Source organism: Hyperoodon ampullatus (assembly GCF_949752795.1).
Source record: "Hyperoodon ampullatus genome assembly, chromosome: 8".
Taxonomy (NCBI): domain Eukaryota; kingdom Metazoa; phylum Chordata; class Mammalia; order Artiodactyla; family Ziphiidae; genus Hyperoodon; species Hyperoodon ampullatus.
Window position 1 is genome coordinate 77,035,970 of NC_136921.1, and position 26,198 is coordinate 77,062,167.

The following is a 26,198-nucleotide window of genomic DNA, read 5'->3' on the forward strand; positions in this document are numbered from 1 at the left end:
GTCACACATGGTGGCCCTGACTCTGCACCTGTCTTAGCACCCTGACTTAGCACCCTGACCTCTCCATCCTATCTGTACATACACCTTACTTTCATAAATACAATACTCGCCACCAGTCCCTAAATGCACTATACTAGTGATTTCTCAGAGCCTCTGCTCTTTCAGAGTGAATGTTCTTTCCCCTCTCATTCTCTACTTGTTGAAATCCTTCTCATATTTCAGGGCCCAGTATAAGCGTCAGATCCTCTGTGAAGCCTTCCACAGTTCCTCTAATGTTAATTGTTCCTTCTATTGAGCCTTTTTCCTGCCTATACTCTTTATTTAACAGTTCTTTCTTTTCTTCTTCTTTTGAGATAAAACTTAAATACAATGAAATGTACAAATCTTGAGTGAGCCTTTGGGTCAGTTCCTACAAATGCTTCTACCTGTGTTTCCCAGATACCTATCAAGATACTCAAGATACGCTTATACATTTTTACACATTTATAATTGACCTGCTAATATGGTTAATCATTTCCATGTGTTTCTGCCTTACTAAATTATAAGCTCTAATTAGAGCTTATAAGGCAAAGACTATGAGTTTTGTCTCTTTCCCATGGAAAAAGGAGAACCTACTGTGTGTTCGGCACTGAACCAATCTTGAATATTGTACCAGTTAGGATACAGCTCAGCTCCTCTCTTAAGAGACCCCCAAAGACAGTGGCTTGAACAAATAAGACAGATATTTTATTTCTCTCACGTATTACAATTCAAAGTATAAGATGTCCAGAGCTGATCTGGCAGCTCTATTACAATTCAAAGTATAAGATGTCCAGAGCTGATCTGGCAGCTCCACAGTGTCAAGGACCTGGGCATCTTCATTCTTGTTGTTCCACATCTCCTTGTTCCACCATCCTGGAAGTGTTGCCCTCACCACAGTGTTTCGGATGACTAATCACAATATTCCATCCACCTGAGAAAGGGAAAAAGAAGAGAGCTTGTCTTGGAAGTTACACTTTCTTGCCAATGACAGTCACATGACCACATCAGCTAAAAATCAGGAATACTAGAAGAGGAGAGAATGGATATTGAGGAACAGTTAACAGATATTGCTTCATATATGATCTCAATCTTCACAATAATCCTACAAACTATGTATAAGAAAACTAATACTCAGAGAAGCTAAGTAAATGGCTAGAAAACTGCAGATCTGAGATCTGAATTCAAAGCCTGTACTTTTTTTTCATTCTACCTAGTAAAGTGTTAGGAGGGACTATATAATTGTTATGAAATAAATAAAGTCATTCATTTTCACAGTGGTACATCATGTATTTTCATATCACATATTTTCACAGTATCATATCTCTTCTAGGACATCCCATATAACTTTATTCCATACTTCTCACTATCTTTAAACGAATTACCATATCAACTGGCTTGTAACTTTTAAATCTATGATATCATTTATGAGGAAAAATAAATCACTATTTGCCAAGTAAAAGCTTCTATACTCTGTATTTGTTTAGAAATGCTGTCTAATAATAAAGTTGAAGGAGATTGTCTTGTAACCCCTTCATTTTAAAAGCAAGGAAAATCGAGGTCCAGAGCAGATATAGGACTTGTCCTTTATTTCATTACTACCCTTGCTTCTTTTCAAGCATCATGGACAAGCACTAGCCTAATTAATCACTTCTATAAGTAACCATAATTGTTATACTTAAGAATTGTCTCAGGTTTTCAGAGTTGTCCTGATCTGGAAATTCAAACTGAACAATGCATAAGAAATGTATGTAATCCTGGGCTGTTTTAGTGAAGAATGGATATTATCTAGCACAAAAAGACATCTTTATAGCTGTCAGGAACCTGTTTTAGAAAGGATGACTGCTATTTGACAGTCAAATAAAAGGAATGGGTGAGGTCATTCCTACCCATAATTCAAAACCCAAGTCAAATGCCATCTACCTCTCAAAGCCTTTCCTAAACCTTGTAAATAGAAGTGAGCACTTTCCTTTCCAAACTCTAGCCTTTAATATCTCCAGGTACTCATATATATTCTTTAAGTTACAGCTAATGGTGCCTTCGTCAGGGTAGGTTTCATGTCTGTTTTGTTTTCACTACATCAGTGGCGCCCAGCCCAGGCTTTGTTTTTTGTTGGCACTCAGTAACTGTTTTATGGAATGAAACATCCATCATGGCATTTTAGGAGAATACTTTGCAGCTGGCTTTAATAAATAATCCTTGAACTAAGAGTTTCAAAGATTTAGTCCCAGTCACTTGCTTATAGCTTTGTAGCTGTATGCAGGTCATTTAACTCCTCTGAGCCTTATCAGTCAGATTGGAATACCAGTAACAGGAAATGAAGAGCTGGTGAAAAACTTTGTAAAAGGAACACAACATTAAGGTGGCACTATCCCTAAAGCCCCTTGCTGCATCCCACATAGTGCCTTACATGTATTAAGCAAACAAGTACTTCAGTTTTTCTAATTTAATTGAATCATAATGGTATATATTTTATTGAAATCAAAGTTTGGCCCTAGTAGTTGACATACCTTTGTTGGAGCTGGGAAATTTTACCAAGGGAAAATAAAATTATTGCCCTCATGCAGGCTGATTCTCCTATCCTAGAACAGTTTCATTATGAACCAAGGATCAATGAAAGAGGAAGCAGCCTGATGCCCAGGGATTTTCTTAGTACTTCTTCCTGTGCAAGCACATGCTGGACCTGGGAGGCAGAATAGGAACTTGTCACCCTCCATTTTCCATCTTACAGGAACAACCCAAAGGAAAAAAGGAACTTCTGTCAGAGGAATAGAGGTAGGTGTGACAGGACTATCCTGAAGCCAGGATTACCTTGGGGGTGGGATGCTTTGTATTCTGCCCACCCAGATATACTGTCTCGGGCATCAGTGAGTTAAGTTTTTCCTTGTGTGGTATGAGGAAACTAGTAAACCAAACCCAGAAATAAAGAAATTACCATGGAAGGCTTTCCTTAAAATACATTTAAAAGAGTGAAGCCATAACTAGAAGAATGTTTCCAAGGCAGAGCTGGCTCTAGCTTGGACCTCCTGGGTTTAGGGGATGAGAGTGGCCATTTGATTTGAGTTTGAGCATGTTTATTGTAAATAAAACCATTTCCCTGGAGCCTGGCAAGTTTTGCAGAAGGCATACCAAAATGTAATTGAATTGTGACTGCCTCTTAAATTGTGAAATTAATTTTACACTTAACAAATGCTTTAAAAAATAGAGGAACAAGTGGCTTTAAAGTTCAGAGTGTTAATATTTGAAATCTGTCCAATTTAATTAGCTGGGTCCCAGAGACTCTTTCCTTTTTCTCTGGTCAGTGTCACTGATCTAACACCCAATTTTCTTCTTGGTTGTGAGATAGGAATTAAATGTATCATTTATTTAGTTGTATTGACCTGAATCATATCTCCCAGCATACATTCTTATTTCAAAAAATAGGATACCTCCATGTGGAATTTACTCAGTAACTCTTCCTAGTGACATTTGTGTGATCTAATTCAAGGAACTGAAATGAAGGCTGCACATGATTTACTTGCATATGATGCAGCTGTTTTTAGTACTGTATTTACATTTTTTAAAGCAAGAATGCACCTTCTTGATGAAACGGACATGCATTTTTAGATTCACAGACTCAAGAACTATAGAACAAAGAAGTTCCTTAGAAATTGAATCCAGACATCTTTTTTTGTTTTGAAGAGACAGAAACTTGAGTCCCAAAAGATTTAGTGGCCCTGAACTAAGCTCACAGGGTCAGTCAGTGATAGCACAAAACAAGAAACGAGATGGGTTCCCAATTCAAGCCTCTTGTTTGTCCCAGATAAATATAGGTGTGGTTTACATTGACAATTTGTTATGACATCTGCAGCTTATTAAGACAGTGATAGACAACCTAGCCACTTAGCTACTTAAATCGTCTAATTTCTGCATGAGCATATTACAGTATACTATAGTCCCTGTAGCTACCTACCCTTATTTTTCTTTTCCTGCTTATATACTTATTTTTAATCTTGTGTGTGTTTTTTAAGCCACCCTAAATCAATTTTTTGAATGATAATAGTATCTAAATAAATACTCAAAGTGATGCTTTGTGTTCATGCTAATTACTCATGTTTCCATAGTGTCTATGGTATGTCAGAGATCCTGGCAATGTTAATTATCCTAACAGTATTTCATCTTTTCCATCTATCAGAGGTAGCAGTAAAAACAAATTTCAAGTGGAGTGCCTAAAAAATATATCATTCTTTCATTGCTTCACAAGGTAAAGACACTGTAATCCCCATAATAAAATCCTTGAAATTGTTTTTATCAAGCTTAGAAAATAACTTAGGAGTGTATTTAGTATCTTAAAATGAAAGACTGGCTGATGGGATTGAAATATTACCTAGGTATTTAAAAGGGCATTGTGATTTATGGTCAACTGATTTTCAACAAGGCTGCCAAGGGCATTCAGTGGGAAAAGAATAGCCTTTTCAACAAATGATACCAGGACAACTGGCTAGCCACATGCAGAGGAATGAATCTGGAGGCCTGCCTCATACCATATTATACAAATTAACTCAATATGGATCAAAGATCTAAGTGTAAAAGCTAAAATTGTAGGGCTTCCCTGGTGGCTCAGTGGTTGAGAATCTGCCTGCCAATGCAGGGGACACGGGTTCGAGCCCTGGTCTGGGAAGATCCCACATGCCGCGGAGCAACTAGGCCCGTGAGCCACAACTACTGAGCCTACGCGTCTGGAGCCTGTGCTCCGCAACAAGAGAGGCCGCGACATTGAGAGGCCCGCGCACTGCGATGAAGAGTGGCCCCCACTTGCCGCAACTAGAGAAAGCCCTCGCACAGAAACGAAGACACAACACAGCCAAAAATACATAAATAAATAAATAAATTTATTTTAAAAAAAAAAAAGCTAAAATTATAAAATTTCTAAAAGGAAATGCAGGTGAAAAATCCATGTGATCTTGGGTTAGGCAATGGTTTCTTAGATATGATATGAAAAGCACAAGAACAAAAAAAAATAGATAAACTGGACTTCATCAAACTAAAAACTTTGTCAAAGGGCACTATCAAAGAAATGAAAAGATAACCTATAGAATGGGAGAAAATATTACAAATTATATATATATATATATGTATGTGTATATGAAAAGTGGGCAAAGGACTTTACTAGACATTTCTCCAAAGAAGATATACAAATGACCAATAAGCACTGTAAAGATACTCAACATCACGTATCACTTCATACCCACTAGGATCCTAGCATATAATTTTAAAATGACCTATAAGCACTGTAAAGATGCTCAACATCAAGTATCACTTCATACCCACTAGGATCCTAGCATATAATTTTAAAATGGACAACAATTATTGGTGAAGATGTGGAGAAATTGGAACTCTTGTATGTTGCTAGTGGAAATATAAAATGGTACAGCTTCTGTGGAAACGTCTGGAACTTTTGTGGCAGTTCCTCAAAAAGTTAAACATAACTGTCATCTGACCCAGGAATTCTGCTCCCAGGCATATATCTAAGAGATTAAAAACATATGTTCACACAGATATATACACAAATTGTAGCTTTATTCAAAATAACCAAAAAGTGGAAACAACCCAAATGTCCATTAACTGAGAAATGAATAAACAAATTATAGTATATTCATAAAATGAAATACTATTCAGACATAAAAAGCAATGAAGTACTGTTACATGCTACAACATGGATAAAGGTTGGAAATTTTATGCTACATGAAAAAAGCCAGACACAAAGGCCATGTATTTTATGACTCCAAATGTCCAAAGTAGGCAAATCCATAGAGTCAGAAAGTAGATTAGTGGTTGTCAGGGGATAGAGGGGAGATGTGAATTGGGACTAACTGCTAATAGGTACAGGGTTTCTTTCTGAGGTGATAAAAATGTTCTGTGATTAGATATTGGTGATGGTTACACAACATTGTGAATATATTGAAAACCACAGAAGTGTATACTTTAGAATGGTGAATTTATGTTATATGAACATCTTAATGTAAAATACTGAAAGTTTTTTAAAGCATGTATACCCGACGATAAAATAAAGGTGTTATAAAAGGTTAGAGACTGTTATGAAGGATTTCTAATCATAAGGGAGTGAAATAATTTGGTACCCCCCAAAATCCCCTATGACTGATAGAGAACTTTGTCTACTCTGGCTTTCAGAGGATTAAGAGAAAGGCTCTGTGGTGTGGTTTTCACAGCTTGACAGGAAGAATCAGTCATTAGATGACCCTCTGCTCAGAGTCAGGGAATGTCATTAGAGATGTTATCCAAGTTGAGACGATAAAAGTAAATTACCTCCACTGAGTAAATCACCTGTAGTTCAGAAATAGCAAAAAAGTTGGCAAACTAATAGAGCATAGGGGTAGGACTGATGGGATGTGATTTTTCTTTTTTAATGTAGAGTCCAACGGCAGCTCTCCCTAGATTTTGTGCTAAAATAAGAGCATTTTCACACATTTTAATTGCTCTGTGATAACAACAGTGTGAACTCCATCCACAAACATTTATCTACTTAATTTTGCTCTAATTTCAGTGTAGCAGGCATTTACCTTGTAAATGGGAATAACTGTCCATTTAGTAAAAAGAAGTCCCTTCTCACATTGCTAATCCTGTTGTGCATTTCTGTAATAAAGATGAATAACAAATGGCCTTTTATATTTTTCCATTTTTAGCTTGCATTTATAGAATACCATTTGCAAAGTAGCATCTTTATGAACTGGAACCCTAATTGCTCCTTAAACATTAGTAAAGAATATTTAAAAATTGTAGAAGTTAAGGTTTCACAATATTTCTGATCAGGATTTTAAATGAGGCTTTTTTGCCTTTATAAAACTTTATAGTACTTGGTGCTATAATGTTCATGATAAACCATATAGAACTGTCTTTGAGGTACATTTTTTAAATGAGATTTATATAACTTAATAACTATCTAAATTTTTCAATTATTTTCCAGACCTGTCATTTACTCCATCATTTATAGTGATGCTACAGGACAGAGAGGAATGGATAAAAACATTGGCGAGCAACTCAATAAAGCTTATGAAGCCTTTCGACAGGCATGCATGGATAGAGATTCAGCAGTAAAAGAACTACAGCAAAAGGTATGTGGTTTTGGTTTGGAAAGTTATTTACCCTGGTAAATGGAATTTGAGTGTTGTGCAATGGAAAATATTATATTGTTAGAAAGTGCCTTGAAGAACTAAAACACAGTGATATATTAATGGATGAAATTTGAGATTTTTATTTGCTATCTTTTTTAAAAACATTGTGTGACCTGTGGGAAGAATTCATTTTAAGGTGATTGTATTGAGGAAAGATAAGAATGTTATCTTCCATAAATAATTTTTAAATAAAATGACAAACTAAAAGTCAGAAGTATTACTGTCTCAGCTAGTTTTATTTTTTGTGTTTTTTTTTTTACATGGTTATTTGGCTGGTGAGAGGACTATACAAATCTTAAAATATCCTGGAACTAAATTTGTTATTAATTTATAATAGTCTTCCATTCTTTAAATGTAACAGTTAAAAATCAACTATTTCAGTGAAATCTTTAGTGACTTACCAGAATGTTCAGCTTTTTAAAATTACTCCTGTACACATAAAACTTCTGTTTAGTGCTTTCAGTTTCAAAAGAAAGTAAATTGGAAGAAAGGTATACCCAGGCAAAAATTACTTGGTCTAGTAGTTACCAGGCACATGTCTGTTATTGGTCCATTATAAGGTTTTCACTGGTCTACAGCAAAATGAGAAAAATGAGAATAATGTAATGAACTTCTTACAATGCTAAATTTATTCCGTTTAAAATTCTGTCCTTTATTCTGATACTGTTTCCATGTTTCAGTACTGTCAGAATAAAGAGCAAAATTTTATTAACATATATATTCATTGAATGATGATCATAGAGTTTTTTGTTTGCTTGTTTAATATCATTACTTAGTGTTTTGGGGGTCCCCAATACCATACACACATTCTGCGATTCTCTAGAAGGACTCACAGGACTTAGTATACTGTCATACTCAGAGCTAAGATTTATTACAGAGACATTGTAAAGATAGACAGCCAGATCACTAATGGAAAAAGACATCAGGCAGAGTCTAGAGGAATCTGTGTGCAGGCTTCCTATGCTCTTTCCCTCCTGTGAGAGGTCACACAGAGCACCCTCTCTCCAGCTTCAAAAATTCACTCAACACACTTGCAGTGTTTTGGCATGGGGAACTCCATTTGAGACTCAAGAGCTTGGGTTTTTTTTAAGGGCTGGTTACATAGGCACCCTCTGTCAACCAAAATTTCAGATTCTCAGAAGGAAGGTAGTTATTTACCATAAATATCATGGTACAGTCTAAGTAGGCTGGCACAGCATTTAGAATCATCACTTAAATGTTTTCAAAAATCAAGTTCCCAGATGCCGTCAAGGCCCAGCCTTGCAAATAGGCCTTTCTGAAGATAAACAGCCTAAGGCCTGCTATGTTGAATTATTCCTGCACAGGCAGTTGAAAGTGGAGGATCTTATGTTGGTTCCCTCAATTAAAAAAAAAATTTACTAGCCTGTGAAATTCTGAAGTCTAAGAAGTATGCTAGCCATGCGGTTCTTAGTTTCTTCCATAAATATAGGAACTACACAATTCCCTTCCTCCTTTCCATTTGATACATCTATTATAAAACTAGCTGTTATACATACTTCACTGCATTCCTCAGAAATTATCATTATTCTTTGTGATTCTCCTTTTGATTTACAAAAGAATACTCACAGTTATATAGGTAAACTTAATGGGCTAGAGGTCTTCATTAGGGGTGCATAAGAGAAACAGAGATGGGATAATGACAGGTACTTTCTCAATTATTGAAATGAAGTTTGGATTTCTTTTCCTTTCTAGTTCATGTATAAGGCATAATCACTTTTTAAAAAACAAAACAAAAACTCCCAGCTTTTATTCTTCTTACTTTCCCATTAGGTTCATTAAGAAACTTCAACAATGCTGTACTTGTCCTAGAAAAGTTAGGAAACACAGAATTAGGGAAAAGGAGTATTGAGATATTCTTGGGTTAAGGCAGACACAGGAATTTCTCTGTCTCCTCCTCTTTCTGCACTGGCCAGTGGTAAGCAATTGAAAACTTTTGTAATTTAATCTCTTATCTGCCATGGAAGAAACCTTCACTCACAGCAGCAATTATCTTAAAGAGGGGAAAGGGAAATATTTTTTTACATTTCTCAAGAACAGGGGAAGAAAAAATGCATACTATATATTCTTATATGTTAAACTCTAAATATTCTGATTTATTTAAGAAACATTATTGAGTGTCTGCTGTGTACTGGGTCCTTAATGAGGTTCTGAGAATACTGAAATAAAATATAGTTTATGTCCTTAAGGAACTTTCAATAAGTATAAAAGGAAGATCAAGTTATTACCATAGGATACTAAGTGCTACAGTAGAGATCTGTGCAGGATAATATGTGAGCACAGAGAAGAGGCATCTGTCTCAGTCTGGAAGGATCAGGTCATAAGCCCACTACTTGAGCCCAATCCTTTAGCTAAGATTAGGAGGAGTTGGGTAAATTAGGGAAGACGGATCCTGCAAGCAGAGAGAGAATAGTATATAATAAAATCTTGGAAGTGAGGGAATGTATGGTATGTTTTGTGTACCATAAGGTGATCCTATGGCTCCAAAAGGAACTATAGGGCAGTATAGGAAAAGAAGCTGTGAAGGTAGATTAGAGCCCTATCTCGATGATTATGACTATGTAGTTTGTACTGTATTCTTATTCATTCAAAATTTATTGAAGGATTTAATATATGCTTTAGAAGAGTCTTCCTGACAGTGGGATAGAGGATAAATAGGATAGAGAATAGTCTGGAAATCACTCAACAAACATACATTGATGGTAAGCAATGGTCTGAGATCCAGGAATATAAAAATAAGTGGCAAGCATCAAGTTGCATTTATATATATATATATATATATTTATATATTTATATATATATATATATATAATTATATTTCTGTTAATATACATATATTAAATACATATGTACATATGCTTCAATTTACAAAAGAAATAATGCAATCATTTCAAGTGATCAAAATGAGGACTTAAATTAAGCATTGGGAATAAATTTGGGAAGAAATCTAAGATTTTATTTAGGAGATAGAATGAAAAGCAGGTGGCATCTGAATGTAGGCCACTTCTGAGGGTGATGGCATAGATTCTAAGATGATACCCATGTATCTGGAAGAGAAGACTGGATTAATCGTGGTGCTGATGAACTGAAACCAAGAATGGAGAAGAAGGTTCAGATTTAAGGGATTGGGAAATAAGATGTATAGATTTTAGTTATTAGGTTTGGTTACCTATGGGACATGCAGGTGAAAACGTCCAATGGATGGTTGCAAATATGGACCTAAAAGCCTAGGTAGAGTTCTGAATTGGAGATTATAGACATAGGTTATAGAACAACAGATTTCATCATAGCCTTGAATGTTTATAACATTTCTGAGTTATATGTATGGGGTGAAAGAATATATGAAGGACAGGAGGGTAAGAGGAAGAAAATAAGGAAAACCAGTTGGTCGCTAGAGATTCAGAAATAGGTTAAGGAATTTACTATGAACAAGAGGAGAAACACCCATTCCTCTAAGAATTGGAGGGAACAAGAGAGAGAAATAGCTGCAAATGAAAATAAGTTTGCAGATAAGAGGTGGAGGTGGCAGGAAGTTAAAAGGGTTATCATGAATCACTTATATCTGGAATCCAAAAAAAGTCAAACCTGTAAAAAACAGAGAGTAGAATGGTTGTTACCAAGGAATTGGAGGGGGCAGATAAGACTGATGGTGTTTAAATTTGTAACAAGTAGTAAATAAGCCATAGAGATCCAATGCACAGTATGACGAATATAGATAATAATATTGTACTACAATTATTTAATGTGATAAATATGACTATAACCATCCTATTACAATATATAAATGTATCAAAGTAACACACTAAAAAAAAAGTAACACACTGTACACCATAAACTTACAAAATGTTACATGTCAAATTTATTCAATTTAAAAAATCAAATAAACAAAAAATAGGGTTATCATATGAGAGTCCATTTTTTTTCCTGTTAAATACAAGATAAGGTCATCTACTGAGTGAAATGATTTTAGGATATTCTGAAAGTGGTAATAAAGACTTGAAAGCTTCAGTTAAGAAAAGAAAGAAGAAAAATTTTGCATCCAGCCTTTACCATGAATTTTTGGTGGTGTCAATCCATGTTTGCTGGTTATTTTTTCAGCAAGTTTCTTGGTATAGAAGTAGAACAAGTGGGTGGCCAAATCCAGGATTAAGAGATTGTAGAGTTAAGAGTAGAAGAATTTCTGGTTAGGTGGCCAGAAAGTGCATACTAAAGCAATTGAAATTATGTGCTTTGCAATATAAGCTAAAATCAGAAAGAAGCTAATCTAGGAGGAATCTAACAGACTAAGAACAAAAAGGTTTATGGCTGAAGTGTTCATGAAGTGAGAGAACAGATATAGAGGGAGTAGAAGAATGTGAGAGTTCAAAGGATAGGTTATTGTCAATGAGTAAATATTGATGTTTAGGATCTTCTATCTTCATAATGAGTCATAAAAGTGGGTAGCTGGAATGAGATTGAGGAATTCAAGAAACTCTAAGACTAGAGCAATTCTCCCAGAATGGTGGTAGGTTTAGGAGCATTTAGAGAGACTGTTGTGAAAGGAAGAGCAAACATTCTTGAATGTGAGGGAATGACTAGTATCTTGGAAGATAACTGTTTTGAGGAGAGACTGGTATAATTGAATGCCTTGTGAATGGTCTTTTGCTTAAGTTTAAATGAGTAATGGCCCAGAAGTGGCAATAATGAAGCAAGATCATACTTATCTTTTTGTTCTCCCACATCTAACTCCATCACCCAACCCCTGTGGTTTGATATGATACTAGACAGCTTCATATGAGGGGGTTACAGAGGCATCTGTATCCTCAAGAGACAACATAATTATTCCCATTTTAATGTGAGATGCCAGGCTTGCTGAAATAAACATTCTTTTTTTTTTTTTTTTTTTTTTTTGCGGTACACGGGCCTCTCACTGCTGTGGCCTCTCCCGTTGCGGAGCACAGGCTCTGGACGCACAGGCTCAGTGGCCATGGCTCATGGGCCCAGCCACTCTGCGGCACGTGGGATCCTCCCGGACCGGGGCACGAACCCGCGTCCCCCGCATCGGCAGGCGGGCCCTCAACAACTGCACCACCAGGGAAGCCCTGAAATGCACATTCTTAACCACTTAACCACTGGACCACCAGGGAAGTAACATAGCCCTTTCAAAAGAACAAAATAAATTTCCAGAAACAGCCCCTGAAGAAACACATGCATCAGACTTAACAGACAAAGACTTTAAAATAACTGTTGTAAATATGCTCAAAGAGCTGAAGGAAGCCAGACTCAAAGAACTAAAGGAAATCGGGAGAGCAATAATATGAGCAAAATAAAAATTTTACTAGAGGGGTTCAGGAATACCCTTGAACAGGCAGAGGAAAGAATCAATGAACTTAAAGACAGGTCATTTGAAAAAATGGAGCCTGAGGAACAAAAAGAAAAACGAAAGAAAAGTTAACAGAACCTAAGGGACTTATAGGACACTATCAAGTGCAGCAATATATGCATCATGGGAGAAGGAGAAGAGAGAAATTCTTTTGAAGAAATAGATTATTTGAATAAATAATAAAACTTCTCAAGTTTAAGGAATAACATGGATATACAAATCCAGGAAGCTCAACACACTTCATGTAGGATAAATCCAAGAGTCCTACATCAAGACAAATTATAATCAAACTGTTGAAAGACAAAGGTAGAATCTGGAAAGCAGCAGGAGGAAAGTGACTCATCATGTACAGGGGAGCCCCAATAAGGCTGTCAGTGGATTTCTCAGCAAAAACCTTGCAGACCAGAAGACAATGGGATGATGTATTTAAAGTATTGAAGAAAAAAACTATTAACCAAGAATTTTATATCTGGCAAAACTGTCCTTCAGAAATGAGGGAGAAATTAAAATATTCCCAGACAAACAAAAGTGGAAGGAGTTCATTACCCCTAGACCTGACTTACAAGAAGTGCTAAGGAATGTCCAAGTTGAAGTGAAAGAGTGCTAGAGAGTAACTTGAAGCCAAGTAAAAACATAAAGTCCTCTGGGAAAGGTAAATACATAGACAAATATAAAAATCAGTATTGCTGTAGTTTTGGTTTGTAACTGCTTTTTATTTTCTACAGGATTTAAAAGACAAATGTATAAAAAATAATTTTAAGTCTATATTAATGGGTACACAGTATATAAAGGTGAAATTTGTGACATCAATAACAAAGTGGGGGGCAGAGCTATAAAGGCATAAGGTTTTGGATGCAACTGAAGTTAAATTGTTGTCGATTTGAGATAGATTGTCATAACTTCAGGATATTATATGTAATCTCAGTGATAACCACAAAGCAAATATAAAATATGCACAGAAGGAAAGAAGAAGGGAATCAAAGTGTGTCACTACAAAAAACCAACTAAATACAGAGGAAGGCAGTAGCAGAATAAATGAGGAACAAAATGCTATAAGACATACAAAAAATAAAGAACAAAATGACAAAAGTAAGTACTTCCCTATGGGTGATTAAGTATAAATGGGTCACACCCTACTCAAAAGACATAGATTAGCATAAAGGATAGAAAAACAGGATTCCACTATGTGCTGTCTATAAGACTCACTTTAGATTTTAAAACATGCATAGATTGAAAATGAAAGGATGGGAAAAGACTCCATGCAAATAGTAACCAAAAGAGAGCAATTGTGGCTATACTAATATCAGACAAAGTAGACTTTATGTCAAAAATTGTTACAAAAAAAGGAGGGACATTACATAGTGATAAAAGGATCACTGTATCAAGAAGATATAACAGTTATAAACATATATGCACTGAACATCAAAACTCAAAAATATACGAAGCAAACATTTATAGTATTTAAGGGAAGAAATAGATGACTCTACAGTAACAGTAGGCGGCTTCAATATCTCACTTTCAACACTTCCATTAATGGATAGAACAACCAGACAAAGATGATCAATAAGGAAATAGAAGACTTGGAACAACATCATGGACCAACTGGAAATAGCAGACATATACAGAATATTCCACCCAGCAGTAGCAGAATTCACATGTTTTTCAAGTTTACATGAAACATTCTCTAAGACCATATTTTAAGCCATTAAAAAGGCACCATAAATTTAAAAAGATTGAAATCATACAAAGTGTCTTTTCTAATCACAGTGGAATGAAACTAGAAATCAATGGCAGAAGGAAAACTAAGAAATTCACAAGTATGTGGAAATTAAATAACACACTCTTAAATAACCAGTGGGTCAGAGAAAAAATCATAAGGGAAATTAGAAATATCTTGGAGACAAATGAAAATGAAAGCACAGCATACCAAAACTTATGGGATGCAGTGAAAGCAGTGCTGAAAGGGTGAAGAAAGATCACAAATCAGTAACCTAACTTTACACCTTAAGAAATTAAAAAAAGAACAAAATAAACCCAAAGCTACCAGAAAGAAGGAAATAATAAAGATTAGAGCAATGATAAACAAAATAGAGACTAGAAACTAATAAAGCCAATGAAACCAAGAATCAGTTCTTCTAAAAGATCAACAAAATTGACAAATCTTTAGCCAAATTGATTAAGAAAAAGAAGACTCAAATAACTAAAATCAGAAATGAAAGAGGGGACAGTACTACCAATTTTACAGAAATAAAAAGAATTCCAAAAGTACTATGAACAATTGTACACCAACAAATTGGATAACCTAGATAAAATCTACAAATTCTAGAAACACACAACCTACCAAGACTGGAACATGGAGAAATAGAAAATCTGAATAGACCTATATCTAGTAAAGAGGTTGAAACAGTAATCAAAAAGTTTACAACAAAGAAAGCCCAGAACTTAATGGCTTCCCTGGTGATTTCTACCAAACATTCAAAGAAGAATTAACACCAGTCCTTCCCACACTCTTCCAAAATATTGATCAAGATGGAACACTTTCCTAACTCAGTTCTATGAAGCCAGCAACCCTAATCCCAAAGCCAGACAAAGGCACTACAAGAAAACTACAGGCTGATATGTCTTATGAATATTAATACAAAAATCCTCAACAAAATACTAGCAAATGAAATTCAACAGCATGTTAAAAGGATTATACACCTTGACCAAGTGCGATTTATTCCTGCAGTGCAAGGATGGTCAAGTAAATCAATGTAATCAAAATCAGTCAATGTAATACACCACTTTAACAGAATGAAGAGGGGGACAAAAACCACACGATCATCTCAGTTGATGCAGAGAGTTGATAAAATAACACCTTTTTTTAAATAAAAGTGCTCAACAAACTAGGACTAGAAGGAAACTATTGCAACATAATAAAGGCCATATATGAAAAACCCACGGCTAACATAATACTTTTTCTCTGAGATCAGGAACAAGACAAGGATGTCCACTTTCACTACTTCTATTCAACATAGCACTGTAAGTCCTACCCAAAGCAATTAGGCAAGAAAAGCAATATCCAAATTGGAAAGGGAGAAGAAAAATTATCTCCATTTGTTTTCAGATTACTTGATCCTGTGTGTAGAAAATCCAAAAGATTCCATCAAATAAACTAGTAGAACTAATAAACAAATTCGGCAAAGTTGAAGGGTACAAAGTCAACACTCAGAAATCATTAACATTAAACAAACTGAAAAGGAAATTAAGAAAATTCAATTTACAATAGTATCAAAATGAATAATATACTTAAGAATAAACTTAACCAAGTAGGTGACAGACTTACACACTGAAAACTACAAAATGTTGCTGAAAGAAATTAAAAGAAGAGGGAGTTCCCTGGTGGCTTAGTGGTTAGGATTCCAGGCTTTCACTGCCGTGGCCCGGTTCAGCCCCTGGTCGGGGAACTGAGATCCTGCAAGCTGCAGAGAGCAGCCAGAAGAAAAAAAAATTAGAAGAAACATATGGGGGAAAGTCTGTGTTCTTGGGTTGGACCCTTACCTTTCACCATATACAAATTAACTTAAATCTGATCAAAGACCTAAATGCAAGAGCTACTATAAAACTCTTAGAAGAAATTATAGAGGGAGAGCTTCATGACATTAGGTTTGGCAATGACTTCTTAGATATGACACCAAAAACACAGACAACAAAAGAAAAATTAGATAAGTTGGATTTCATCAAAATTAAAACTTTTGTGCATCAAAGGACGCTATCAACAGAGTGAAAGGCAACCCAAGGAATGAGCGAAGATAATTGCAAATCATTTATCTGACAAAGGATTGATATTTAGAATATATAAAGAACTCCTACTCTCAACAACAAAAAACAACCTGATTAAAAAATAGGGAAAGAATTTGAATAGACATTCTCCAAAGAAGTTACGCAAATGACCAATAAGCACATGAAAAGATGCTTGACATCATTAGGGAAATGCAAGTTAAAACCACAGTAAGACACCACTTTGTACCCATTGGGATGGCTATTATAAAAAATTAAATTTAAAAAAATCAGTATTGGTGAGGATGTGGGGAAATTAGAACTCTTGTACATTGCTGAAGGGAATGTAAAGTAGTGTATCCACTGTGGAAAATAAATGATGTTTCTTCAAAACAAAACATAGGATTACCATGTAATCGAGCAATTCCACTTCTGGGTATATACCCAAATGAACTGAAAGCAGGGATTCAAAGAGATATTTGTATGCCCATGTTCATAGCAGCCTTATTTAGTGGCCAAAAGGTGGAAGCAACCCAAGTGCCCCTCAGTGGATGAATAGATAAACAAAATGTGGTATATACATACAATGGATAGACTAGTTGGATTCAGAAAGACAGAAAGTAGTAGGGTGATTCCTAGAGGCTGGGGGAAGGGAGTGGGGAATTAGTGTTTCAAAGGACAGATTTTCAGTTGGGGAAGATGAAAAAGTTCTGGAGGTGGATGGTGGTGATGGTTGCACAACAATGTAAGTGTACTTAATGCCACAGAACTGTACAGTTAAAAATGGTTAAAATGGCAAATTTTATGTTACATATATTTTACCACAACTTTCAAAAAATCTATTACCAAAAAACAAAAATCAGTGTAGCCTAGATTCTCCTACTATCTATGTTTTATTGCTGTTCACCTGTCATTCATCAGTTTGTACAGACTCGCCTGCCTTTTACCACTTAGCTGTCCATACTCCAAGTCAGTTCTTCTCACAGCATTTCTTCTAGTTCACTGCAGTTTAAGACTCAGAAGCTCCTCTTTGAAAAGTCAATGTGCTGCATCCATTTAAGAACATTCTGTCAAGCAAAGACATCTGAGTATTCCAGATCAATAAAGGAGACAAAGACAAATAAGGCAGGTAAGTGATTTTTTTAAAATACTATTGGCCAAAATTACAAAAGCAGCACATGCTTATTGAAAAAAATGCAAATAATCCAAGATACACAGAATATAAAGTGATGGTCCTCTCCCTCACTTCCCAGAGGTAATCATTGTTAGTAATATATGTACATCCTTCCAGAATATGTGAATCATGTTTTTTCAAAAATGGAGTTATGCTAATTTGAAAAAGGTTTTAAATTTTTTAAAATATCTTTATCTTCACCATCATCATCACTAAGATTTACTGAGGCTTACGTTTGCCAAAGTGCTTTACAGTCATCTGATTTAATCATTATACAGCTCTTACGAGGAAGAATTATTTTTCATAAGAGGAAACTGAAGTACAAAAAGGGTGAAATAACTTGCCCACAACCACATCACTAATAAGTAGTAGAACTATGATTTGAAAAAAAAAAAATTGCTTGACCACAGATTTCATGTCTGTGACTTCTTTGCCTAAAATCATCCATAGTCTTTCCAGTTCACATGTACAGAACTACCTCATTCCATCTAATAACTGATCATATCTCTTGTACTACCTCTTACTTAAAGCACTATTTTTCTTTAACATTTCAGACACCATATTTGATTTTTTCTCATTCCTTTTTGGGTTGCATTTCCTCATTCTTCTCTGTAGGTTTATTCTCTACTACCAGGTCACTAAATATTAGACTTATTCAAGGCCTTCTTTGCATCTTACTTTATATTCTTGTATGAGCTATTTCATCTTCTCCTGTGGCTTCAAATACCTATGACAGTGACTCCTAAATTTAACTCCCTGCTCCAGATTTACCCTGTGAGCTCTAGACCCATATATCTTATTGTCACTTGGAAGGCACATTAAACTGAATGTCAGACCTGAACTTATATATCCACTATTTTTTTCCCACCTATACCATATTAATAGAGTAATGAGTTTTATAAGGTACTGTGTGGAATAATACTGCCTTTTATTTATCCTAAATTACCTCACTTAAATGTCAAAGGATGATCCTTCATACTTCTACTAATATCCTACTATTGATCATCAAGTATATTTACTTTCCCTGGCCCCTAAGAGGTGTTCTTATCTATACCAAATTTTCCATTGTTACGTCTAGGCACTCCTACCACCATGACATTAAATTGTTTGTCTTAGAACCTCTAGTCTGTAAGAAAACATGACTGTTTTTAGCCCTTCCTTACAGTATAGCCTTTATTCTAGACCATATTAAAATGGCAGGTAATCCCAGAAAATACTGAACCAATTGTATCCTTTTCCCTCCTTCAATCCTTAAATTCATATTACTTCGGAAGGCAGAAAGGAGAATTAACTTTTTATGAATGAGTATATTTTACAAGAGTCACATACTTTATATGTAAATACTCCCAGCCCTACAAAGTTGGCATTGGTAGCCCCGTTTTCAAATGAAGAAACTGAGACTCTCAGAAATAAGTTAATTTTTTAACGTAAGTGGCAGAATCTATACTGAAACAGTTTATCTGACTCAAAAGTCCACATTCATTATACTAGCCTAGTTAAATCACAGCCCATTCCAGGTTTTCAAACTGTTTTCTTCCCATTGCTATAAATAACCAAATATAATCTTCCCTATCCTTGGATAAATCCTTACTTTGTGATTTATACATCTCTTACTAAGAGAGGCTAGAGTATGAAGTTTGCCATTCATATTTCTTTTATTTGTCCTACAAATAATTTATGATGTTCCAGGAACATAATAAATGCTAGGGATTCAAAGATACATAAAACATAAAATGTACCTTTTAAAGGATTCACAGTCTAATATGGCTTATTCTGTTTCTTGCTTTGTATAAGCACTTAGGTATACCCAGACTAAAAGGTCTTCTGACTGTTGCAAAGTAGAGGAATATTTTAATCACAGTAGCCCCTGACATAAACAACTTTTAATGTGCTAAAGAATAAGAGAAGAGATTATTATATAGGGCAGTTGGTAGAGTTGGCTTGGCCCCTGAATTTTGTGCAGATAGAATAAGCTATTGTTACAAAGAGATCAGGAAATACCGTGCTTAAATAAGATAGAAGTTTATTTCTCTCTCATGTAACAGTCCAGAAGTGAGTAGCCAGGGCTAGTCAGGCAGCTCATTCACCCCTAAATTACAGTTTCCCTCTCTGGAGTCACAGTGGCTGCTCCACTTGTTATCATTTCCCTGCCAGTAAGAAGAGAGAGAAGTGGGGAAGAGCAAACAACTTCCTTATAATGATGTAGTCCAGAATTTGGACAGGTCACTTCTGTTCATACCCTGTTAGCCAGAACTTAGTTACATGGTCACACCTAGTAGTGGGGAAGGCCAGTGAATATATTCTCTAGCTGGATGATCATGTGCCCACTTAAAAGTCTGTATTACTAAAAGAAAGAATGAGAATGCATACGTGGTGATAATTAGCAGTCTTTGCCATATCTTGTGACTGACCAGTTAAGTTGCCTAGGGAGTTTCAAATATCACAAGATTCCACAGTGTGGAATTAAATATTAAATCAGTTTTATTATACCAAGTTGCTTGTCACTCATTTCTGCCACTGTCCTGTGGGAGAAACCAAATATATTTTTAAAAGACTTAAGTACCCTCTATTGTTTCATTGACCAAGAGAAGAATCATTAATAAAGTAATAAAAACATCTGAAAATTTAAAAACTGATTGCCAATTTAAAAGTCAGATTACCATATTCATAAATGATTAAGTTACAGAAAACTTCCTGCATTTGATCTGCTTGTCCCCAGAACCTTTGTATTTGTATTATGTAATCAGAAAATATCTGCTTGTTGAGAAAAGAAGTATTTGTCTCTTCTTGCCCAGTTCTTGATTAAAAGAGAAAAATCTACAATAACTTGTATAGAAAGGAAGAAATTTTCTTAATTCTAAAATAGTTCAGATGCTGTGCTATAAAACTGCTTTTTCTTTGTACTGATAAGTAAGGTGAAGGATATAAAATATTTCAAATCATCCTGTGTGCTAAGCAGAGAGCCTTATTGACTAACCAGTGGGTATAAGGTGAAAACCTCAAATAAGACTAAATTTATGCTGTCTTTTTATCATAAATTACAGTTCTAAATGTTTTTCTGACAATAAATGTAAAGTCATAAGGATAGTGTTGTCCGATTGCTTTATTCTAGAGCTAGTCTTGACCCATGTGAAATGTAAACTCTCAAGGCTTATGTTACCTATTAAAGCTTGTAAAACATGTTTTAAAGGAATGCATAAAGGCCTAACATGCCTTTATTTTACGTACTACTTTATTTATTTATTTATTTTTTTATTATTATTATTTTTTTGCGGTACGCTGGCCTCTCACTGCTGCGGCCGCTCCCGCCGCGGAGCACAGGCTCCGGACGCGCAGGCCCAGCGGCCATGGCTCACGGGCCCAGCCGCTCCGCGGCATGCGGGATCCTCGCGGGATCCTCCCGGACCGGGGCACGAACCCGTGACCCCTGCATCGGCAGGCGGACTCTCAACCACTGCGCCACCAGGGAAGCCCTACTACTTTATTTATTTATTTATCTATCTATCTATTTATTTATCTATCTATTTATTTATTTATCTATCTATCTATTTATTTATCTATCTATTTATTTATTTATCTATCTATCTATTTATTTATCTATCTATTTATTTATTTATCTATCTATTTATTTATCTATCTATTTATTTATCTATCTATCTATTTATTTATCTATCTATCTATTTATTTATCTATCTATCTATCTATTTATTTATCTATCTATTTATCTATCTATCTATTTATTTATCTATCTATTTATCTATCTATCTATCTATCTATCTATCTATCTATTTATCTATCTATCTATCTATCTATTTATCTATCTATCTATTTATTTATTTATCTATCTATTTATCTATCTATCTATTTATTTATCTATTTATTTATCTATCTATCTATTTATTTATCTATCTATCTATTTATTTATCTATCTATCTATTTATCTATTTATCTATTTATTTATCTATCTATTTATCTATTTATTTATTTATTTATCTATCTATTTATCTATTTATTTATTTATTTATTTATCTGTTTATCTATTTATTTATCTATTTATCTATTTATTTATTTATCTGTTTATCTATTTATTTATTTATTTATCTATTTATTTATCTATTTATCTATTTATTTATCTATTTATCTATTTATTTATCTATTTATCTATTTATCTATTTATTTATTTATCTATTTATCTATTTATTTATTTATCTATTTATTTATTTATTTCTTTATCTATTTATCTATTTATTTATCTATTCACTTATCTATTTATTTATTTATTTATCTATTTATCTATTTATCTATTTATTTATTTATCTATTTATCTATCTATTTATCTATTTATCTATCTATCTATTTATCTATTTATTTATTTATCTATTTATCTATCTATTTATTTATCTATTTATCTATTTATTTATCTATTTATTTATCTATTTATCTATCTATCTATTTATCTATTTATTTATTTATCTATTTATTTATCTATTTATCTATTTATCTATTTATCTATTTATCTATTTATCTATTTATCTATCTATCTATCTATTTATCTATCTATCTATCTATCTATCTATTTATGTATGTATGTATGTATGTATGTATGTATGTATGTATGTATTTATTTATGGTATGTGGGCCTCTCACTGTTGTGGCCTCTCCCGTTGCGGAGCACAGGCTCCGGACGCGCAGGCTCAGCGGCCATGGCTTACGGGTATTAGCCGCTCCGCGGCATGTGGGATCTTCCCAGACCGGGGCACGGACCTGTGTCCCCTGCATCGGTAGGCGGACTCTCAACCACTGCGCCACCAGGGAAGCCACCTACTACTTTATTTTTAAATGCCTTTATTTTCACTTAAGATGTGAATGGCCTCATTATTGTTTACTACTCTTCCTTTTTTCCTTTCTTTGCTCCTCAAAACATTTATCTTGGTGTAAAATGTCGGTGGGAATAAAGTAGTTCACTCTTTTTTTTTTCTACGGAAGCTACTGGTATTAGAATAAAGGTGCTTCTGGCTGTTTCTGATCGAAGCCTTATATCTTCTACTGTACATTGTGAGTACTTTGCCATAAACTTGTTTTCCATCTATTAGAATTTAAAATGTTTGTAGCCTTTGCTCCAGATCTTAATTTTCAGAAATATGTCCTGTCAGAACTTTTAGGCAGGTATGCTAGGATATATATTCAAGAAGATTCATTAATAATTAGGAATATTTAAATTATGATACCAATTCAAAGATTATTTTGAGCACCTACTCAATGTACTGTATCAGGAACTGCTCTAAGTTACTGGGTCTACAATGAGCAGCAGAAATGCTCCCTACTTCATGAAATGGTGGCACAGACTAGTTAAGCAGAGACTAGTCAAACAATCCTGTAAATGTAAAGTTTCAAACTCTGATAAGTATTAGGAAGAAAAGTAAACTGCTTTTAAAATGTCTGTTAGGGATTTGACCTAATTTAGAGAAGACAATTTTTATGAAGTGATTGTGGAAGGGCAAGGTTGGGGGGCTTTCCAGGTACAAGACCCTTTGGCCTAAAGAACTGAAAGTATAAGGGAAATAATGCATTGAGAAGAGTCAAGGGCAAGACTTTGTCGAGTTTTAGAGGCCATATTGAAGATTTTTGGTTCTTTATTCTATAATCAGTAGGGAGCCATTTAAGGTTTTTTGGGGGGAGGCATAGGAGGAGGAAAGAGTGGGTCTTATGATTAGATATACATTTTGCAAAGAACACTATGGCTACAGTGTAGAGAGTGGATTGGCTGACAGATTTACGAAGAGCAGTTAGGCCGTTGCAGTAGTTCATTAATGTTTGATGCTTGAACTGTTATGTCTACATTGGAAATGAACAAGTGGATAGATTTGAGAGTATTTAAGATTAAAATTGACACTTGGTGGTAGATTGGCAATAGAACAAGTAAATGTCAAGGATGGTTGTAGCTTTCTGGATAAATAGCGGTGCCATGTATTGAGAGAAGGAATACTAGAAAAGGACAGATTTGGTGGGGTTGCGGGGGGTTTGAGGGGTTTGTTAGTTGGAGAGAGGAGATCATCGGATTTGAGTAAGTAAAATTTGAAATGCTTTTTCAGTAGCGCTTGGCCACATAGATATAGAGTTCAAAGGAGGGTTCTGCTAGAAGGAGAATTTGAAAGTCTGGGAAATAACCAACCACTGGGAATGAGATTGCCTGAAGGGAGAATATATAGCAAAAAGAGGACCTTGGTAGAGCTAGATAGACTCACATGAGTCTAGCCATGGTGCTTATTTAGGGGCTTGGGCATTGTAGTCAGGCAAACCTGTATTCAAATCCCAGCTCTACTACCTACTGAGAAACCTTGAGCAGGTTATTTTGTAACTCTTTGTGCCTCAGTTTTCTCATCTATAACATGTGGGAAATAATCTCAGAAGGTTAGTTTAAGGATTAAGTGAGATAGAGGAAATAAAGCTCTCTAATTTCTGGAGCATAGTAAATAGTCAGTGAAATGATCATATAATGATAATGTGTTGATGAAAAATTTGGTTGCAGAACAGTTCATGTTTTTAAAAAAAGATACATACACATGTACACAGAAGTTTTGGAAGGGCAAATGCCAAAGTGTCAGTAGTAATTACCTCTGAGGAGGAAAGGAGAGCAAAGTAAAGGAAGAGACTGTCACTTTTACTTTGTACGTATCTGGGGTTTTCTTATGGTGGTGATGGTGGACATTTTGTTGTTTTTTGCATTGTTTTCAACAAACGTGCTACTTTTGTAGTTTTTAACTACAATTTTATTTCTTAATCATTTCTGAGCCTATTTTGTCTCTTTGTAAACTTTGAACAACCAGAGTTTGTTTTTTTGCTTGACAGAATGTTTTTGATTCAATGGAGATACCACACTGATTTCTTGAAGAGAAGCTTCTGAGTCCTAGATTACAGTGAACTAGAAGGACTAAGAAACTGGCTTAGAGAATGGGGTGGTTGTGTGGTAAGTCTGGTGACAAATTGCCTCTGTACAGTGATAATCAGAGCTTTAGTTAATGGACATATGCACTACATGCTATAGTAATAGATATTATGTGGAAACGTTGTTCATTATTACAGGAAAGTGACTAATGTTTGCAAAGAGCTTATTATGTGCCATAATAAGCAATCTCCTTCAATCCTGTAAGTAAATATTATTTTCATTTCAAAGTGAAAGAAACCAAGGCTCAAATAAGCTGAATAAATTAATCAGGACCAAAATGAAATATTGTAAAATAAAAATAATTTACCATTTGGCATGCAGAGAAATTGGTGACAGCACTGTCACTTAATAGTAGATAATCAGATTGATAATCTGATCTGTCAAATTGCAGATCTCCTAGGTAAGTCTTGGTATCAGGAAGGTGGGAGAGGGCAGGGTTTATAACTCCCTAGTTATAGGAGAATATAGCAGAGAATGGTTTAGCAATGAGCTGTGTAAACCAGATTTCCGAGTTGCTAATCCTATACCATCTCTTTTTTTTTTTAACCTAAAATTGAAGTTGGTTTTTAGTTTACCGAAGTTTCAAGATAAGACAATTAGTTTGTGTCTGAAGTGTTATGTATTGGAATAACTAATATTTAATTATCTTCCTTCATGAACTGTGGAGCTTCCTATTGAGAGCTTTTGTGGTAGCCAAGCAAATCCTTCAATAAAGATTTTGTTCTCTTTGTTAATCTTGGAACAGTTTGAAAGGTTTTTAAACCAAGGCTTTTTCTTTTAATCCATTCAATATTTACTAAAATTTTTATTCTTTTTATACTTAGAGGAAAAGAATGGTATGTCTCAGAATATTGGGATTAGTTCTTGAGGATGAGAAGAGATAATGTTTGACCTATTTAGAGAATTATGGATGACTTAAGGACACTTGAAATTTTTTTTCCCAGTTAGGAAATACGTGCTTTGGAAAATATGAAAAGTGAGAATTTTCAGTATCAGCAGTAGGAAAAAATTCAATTTATAGAACTCTATATTAATATTTATGAAACCCATGAAAACTTGAGCAGCTGTATGTCCAAAATTATAGAGAATATGCTGCCTTAGTTTTGAAGATGGATTGAAATTTTGCCTGGATAAAGGGACATTTCTTAAGATAAGCTTTTTGCTTTATTTATGATAGTTGAGAGTATGTATGGACAACCATTTATAGTAAATTCAAGATGTGTACTGTATTTAATCACCATTGTTTTAAGTTTTGCTTTTGAACACTGAGAAAGAATACAAAGTACATTCTGGCACCAAGTACCTAAGTACCTGTTTACCTCTTTAGATGCTGATAGACCACTTGTTTTGCTAGTCTTTGGAACTGGAAGGAGTGTCAAATACACAGAAGCCAGAGTCATCTCGGCCAGATGGTGTTTGATACAGATGGATGGTTAGTTGTCATGCAGATCTCCTAGTTGGTAACTTGTTGCTGCCATCTGACTCAAAGAATCATTCACACACACTGGCTGTCAAAAGCATCTTCTCTTCTGTCTGTTTTAGCTGTCATGTCTGTGCTCTGTACAGAAGTGTTGACAAGACATTGCTGTTGTACATTTTCAATGTGGTTGTTAGTGATTTTTCTGTTTTGTTGGGTCTTTGGTAGTGCTGGAATGTACTTGCTTTTTAATTGTACTGTTTTTTTTTAAAAAAAAATACTGTGACAGTGCAACAATTATCTGACCTTTTAAAAAGACTTTTCAGATAGTA

General features: G+C 34.8%; 1 protein-coding gene across 4 annotated transcripts in view; it reads left to right on the forward strand.

Moving 5' to 3' along the window:
- Positions 1-26,198, forward strand: part of TANK (TRAF family member associated NFKB activator) — a gene marked incomplete at both ends in the record, with an annotated part of 75,682 nt that overhangs the window by 13,647 nt on the left and 35,837 nt on the right. Inside the window, one exon of one of the 4 annotated variants that reach the window (XM_079710221.1) lies at positions 6,983-7,130. In XM_079710221.1, the coding sequence (XP_079566347.1) occupies positions 6,983-7,130 (148 nt within the window). Of the gene's footprint in view, positions 1-6,982; positions 7,131-26,198 lie in introns of those variants that run through there. The other 3 variants (XM_079710224.1, XM_079710225.1, XM_079710222.1) reach the window with 3 other exon arrangements.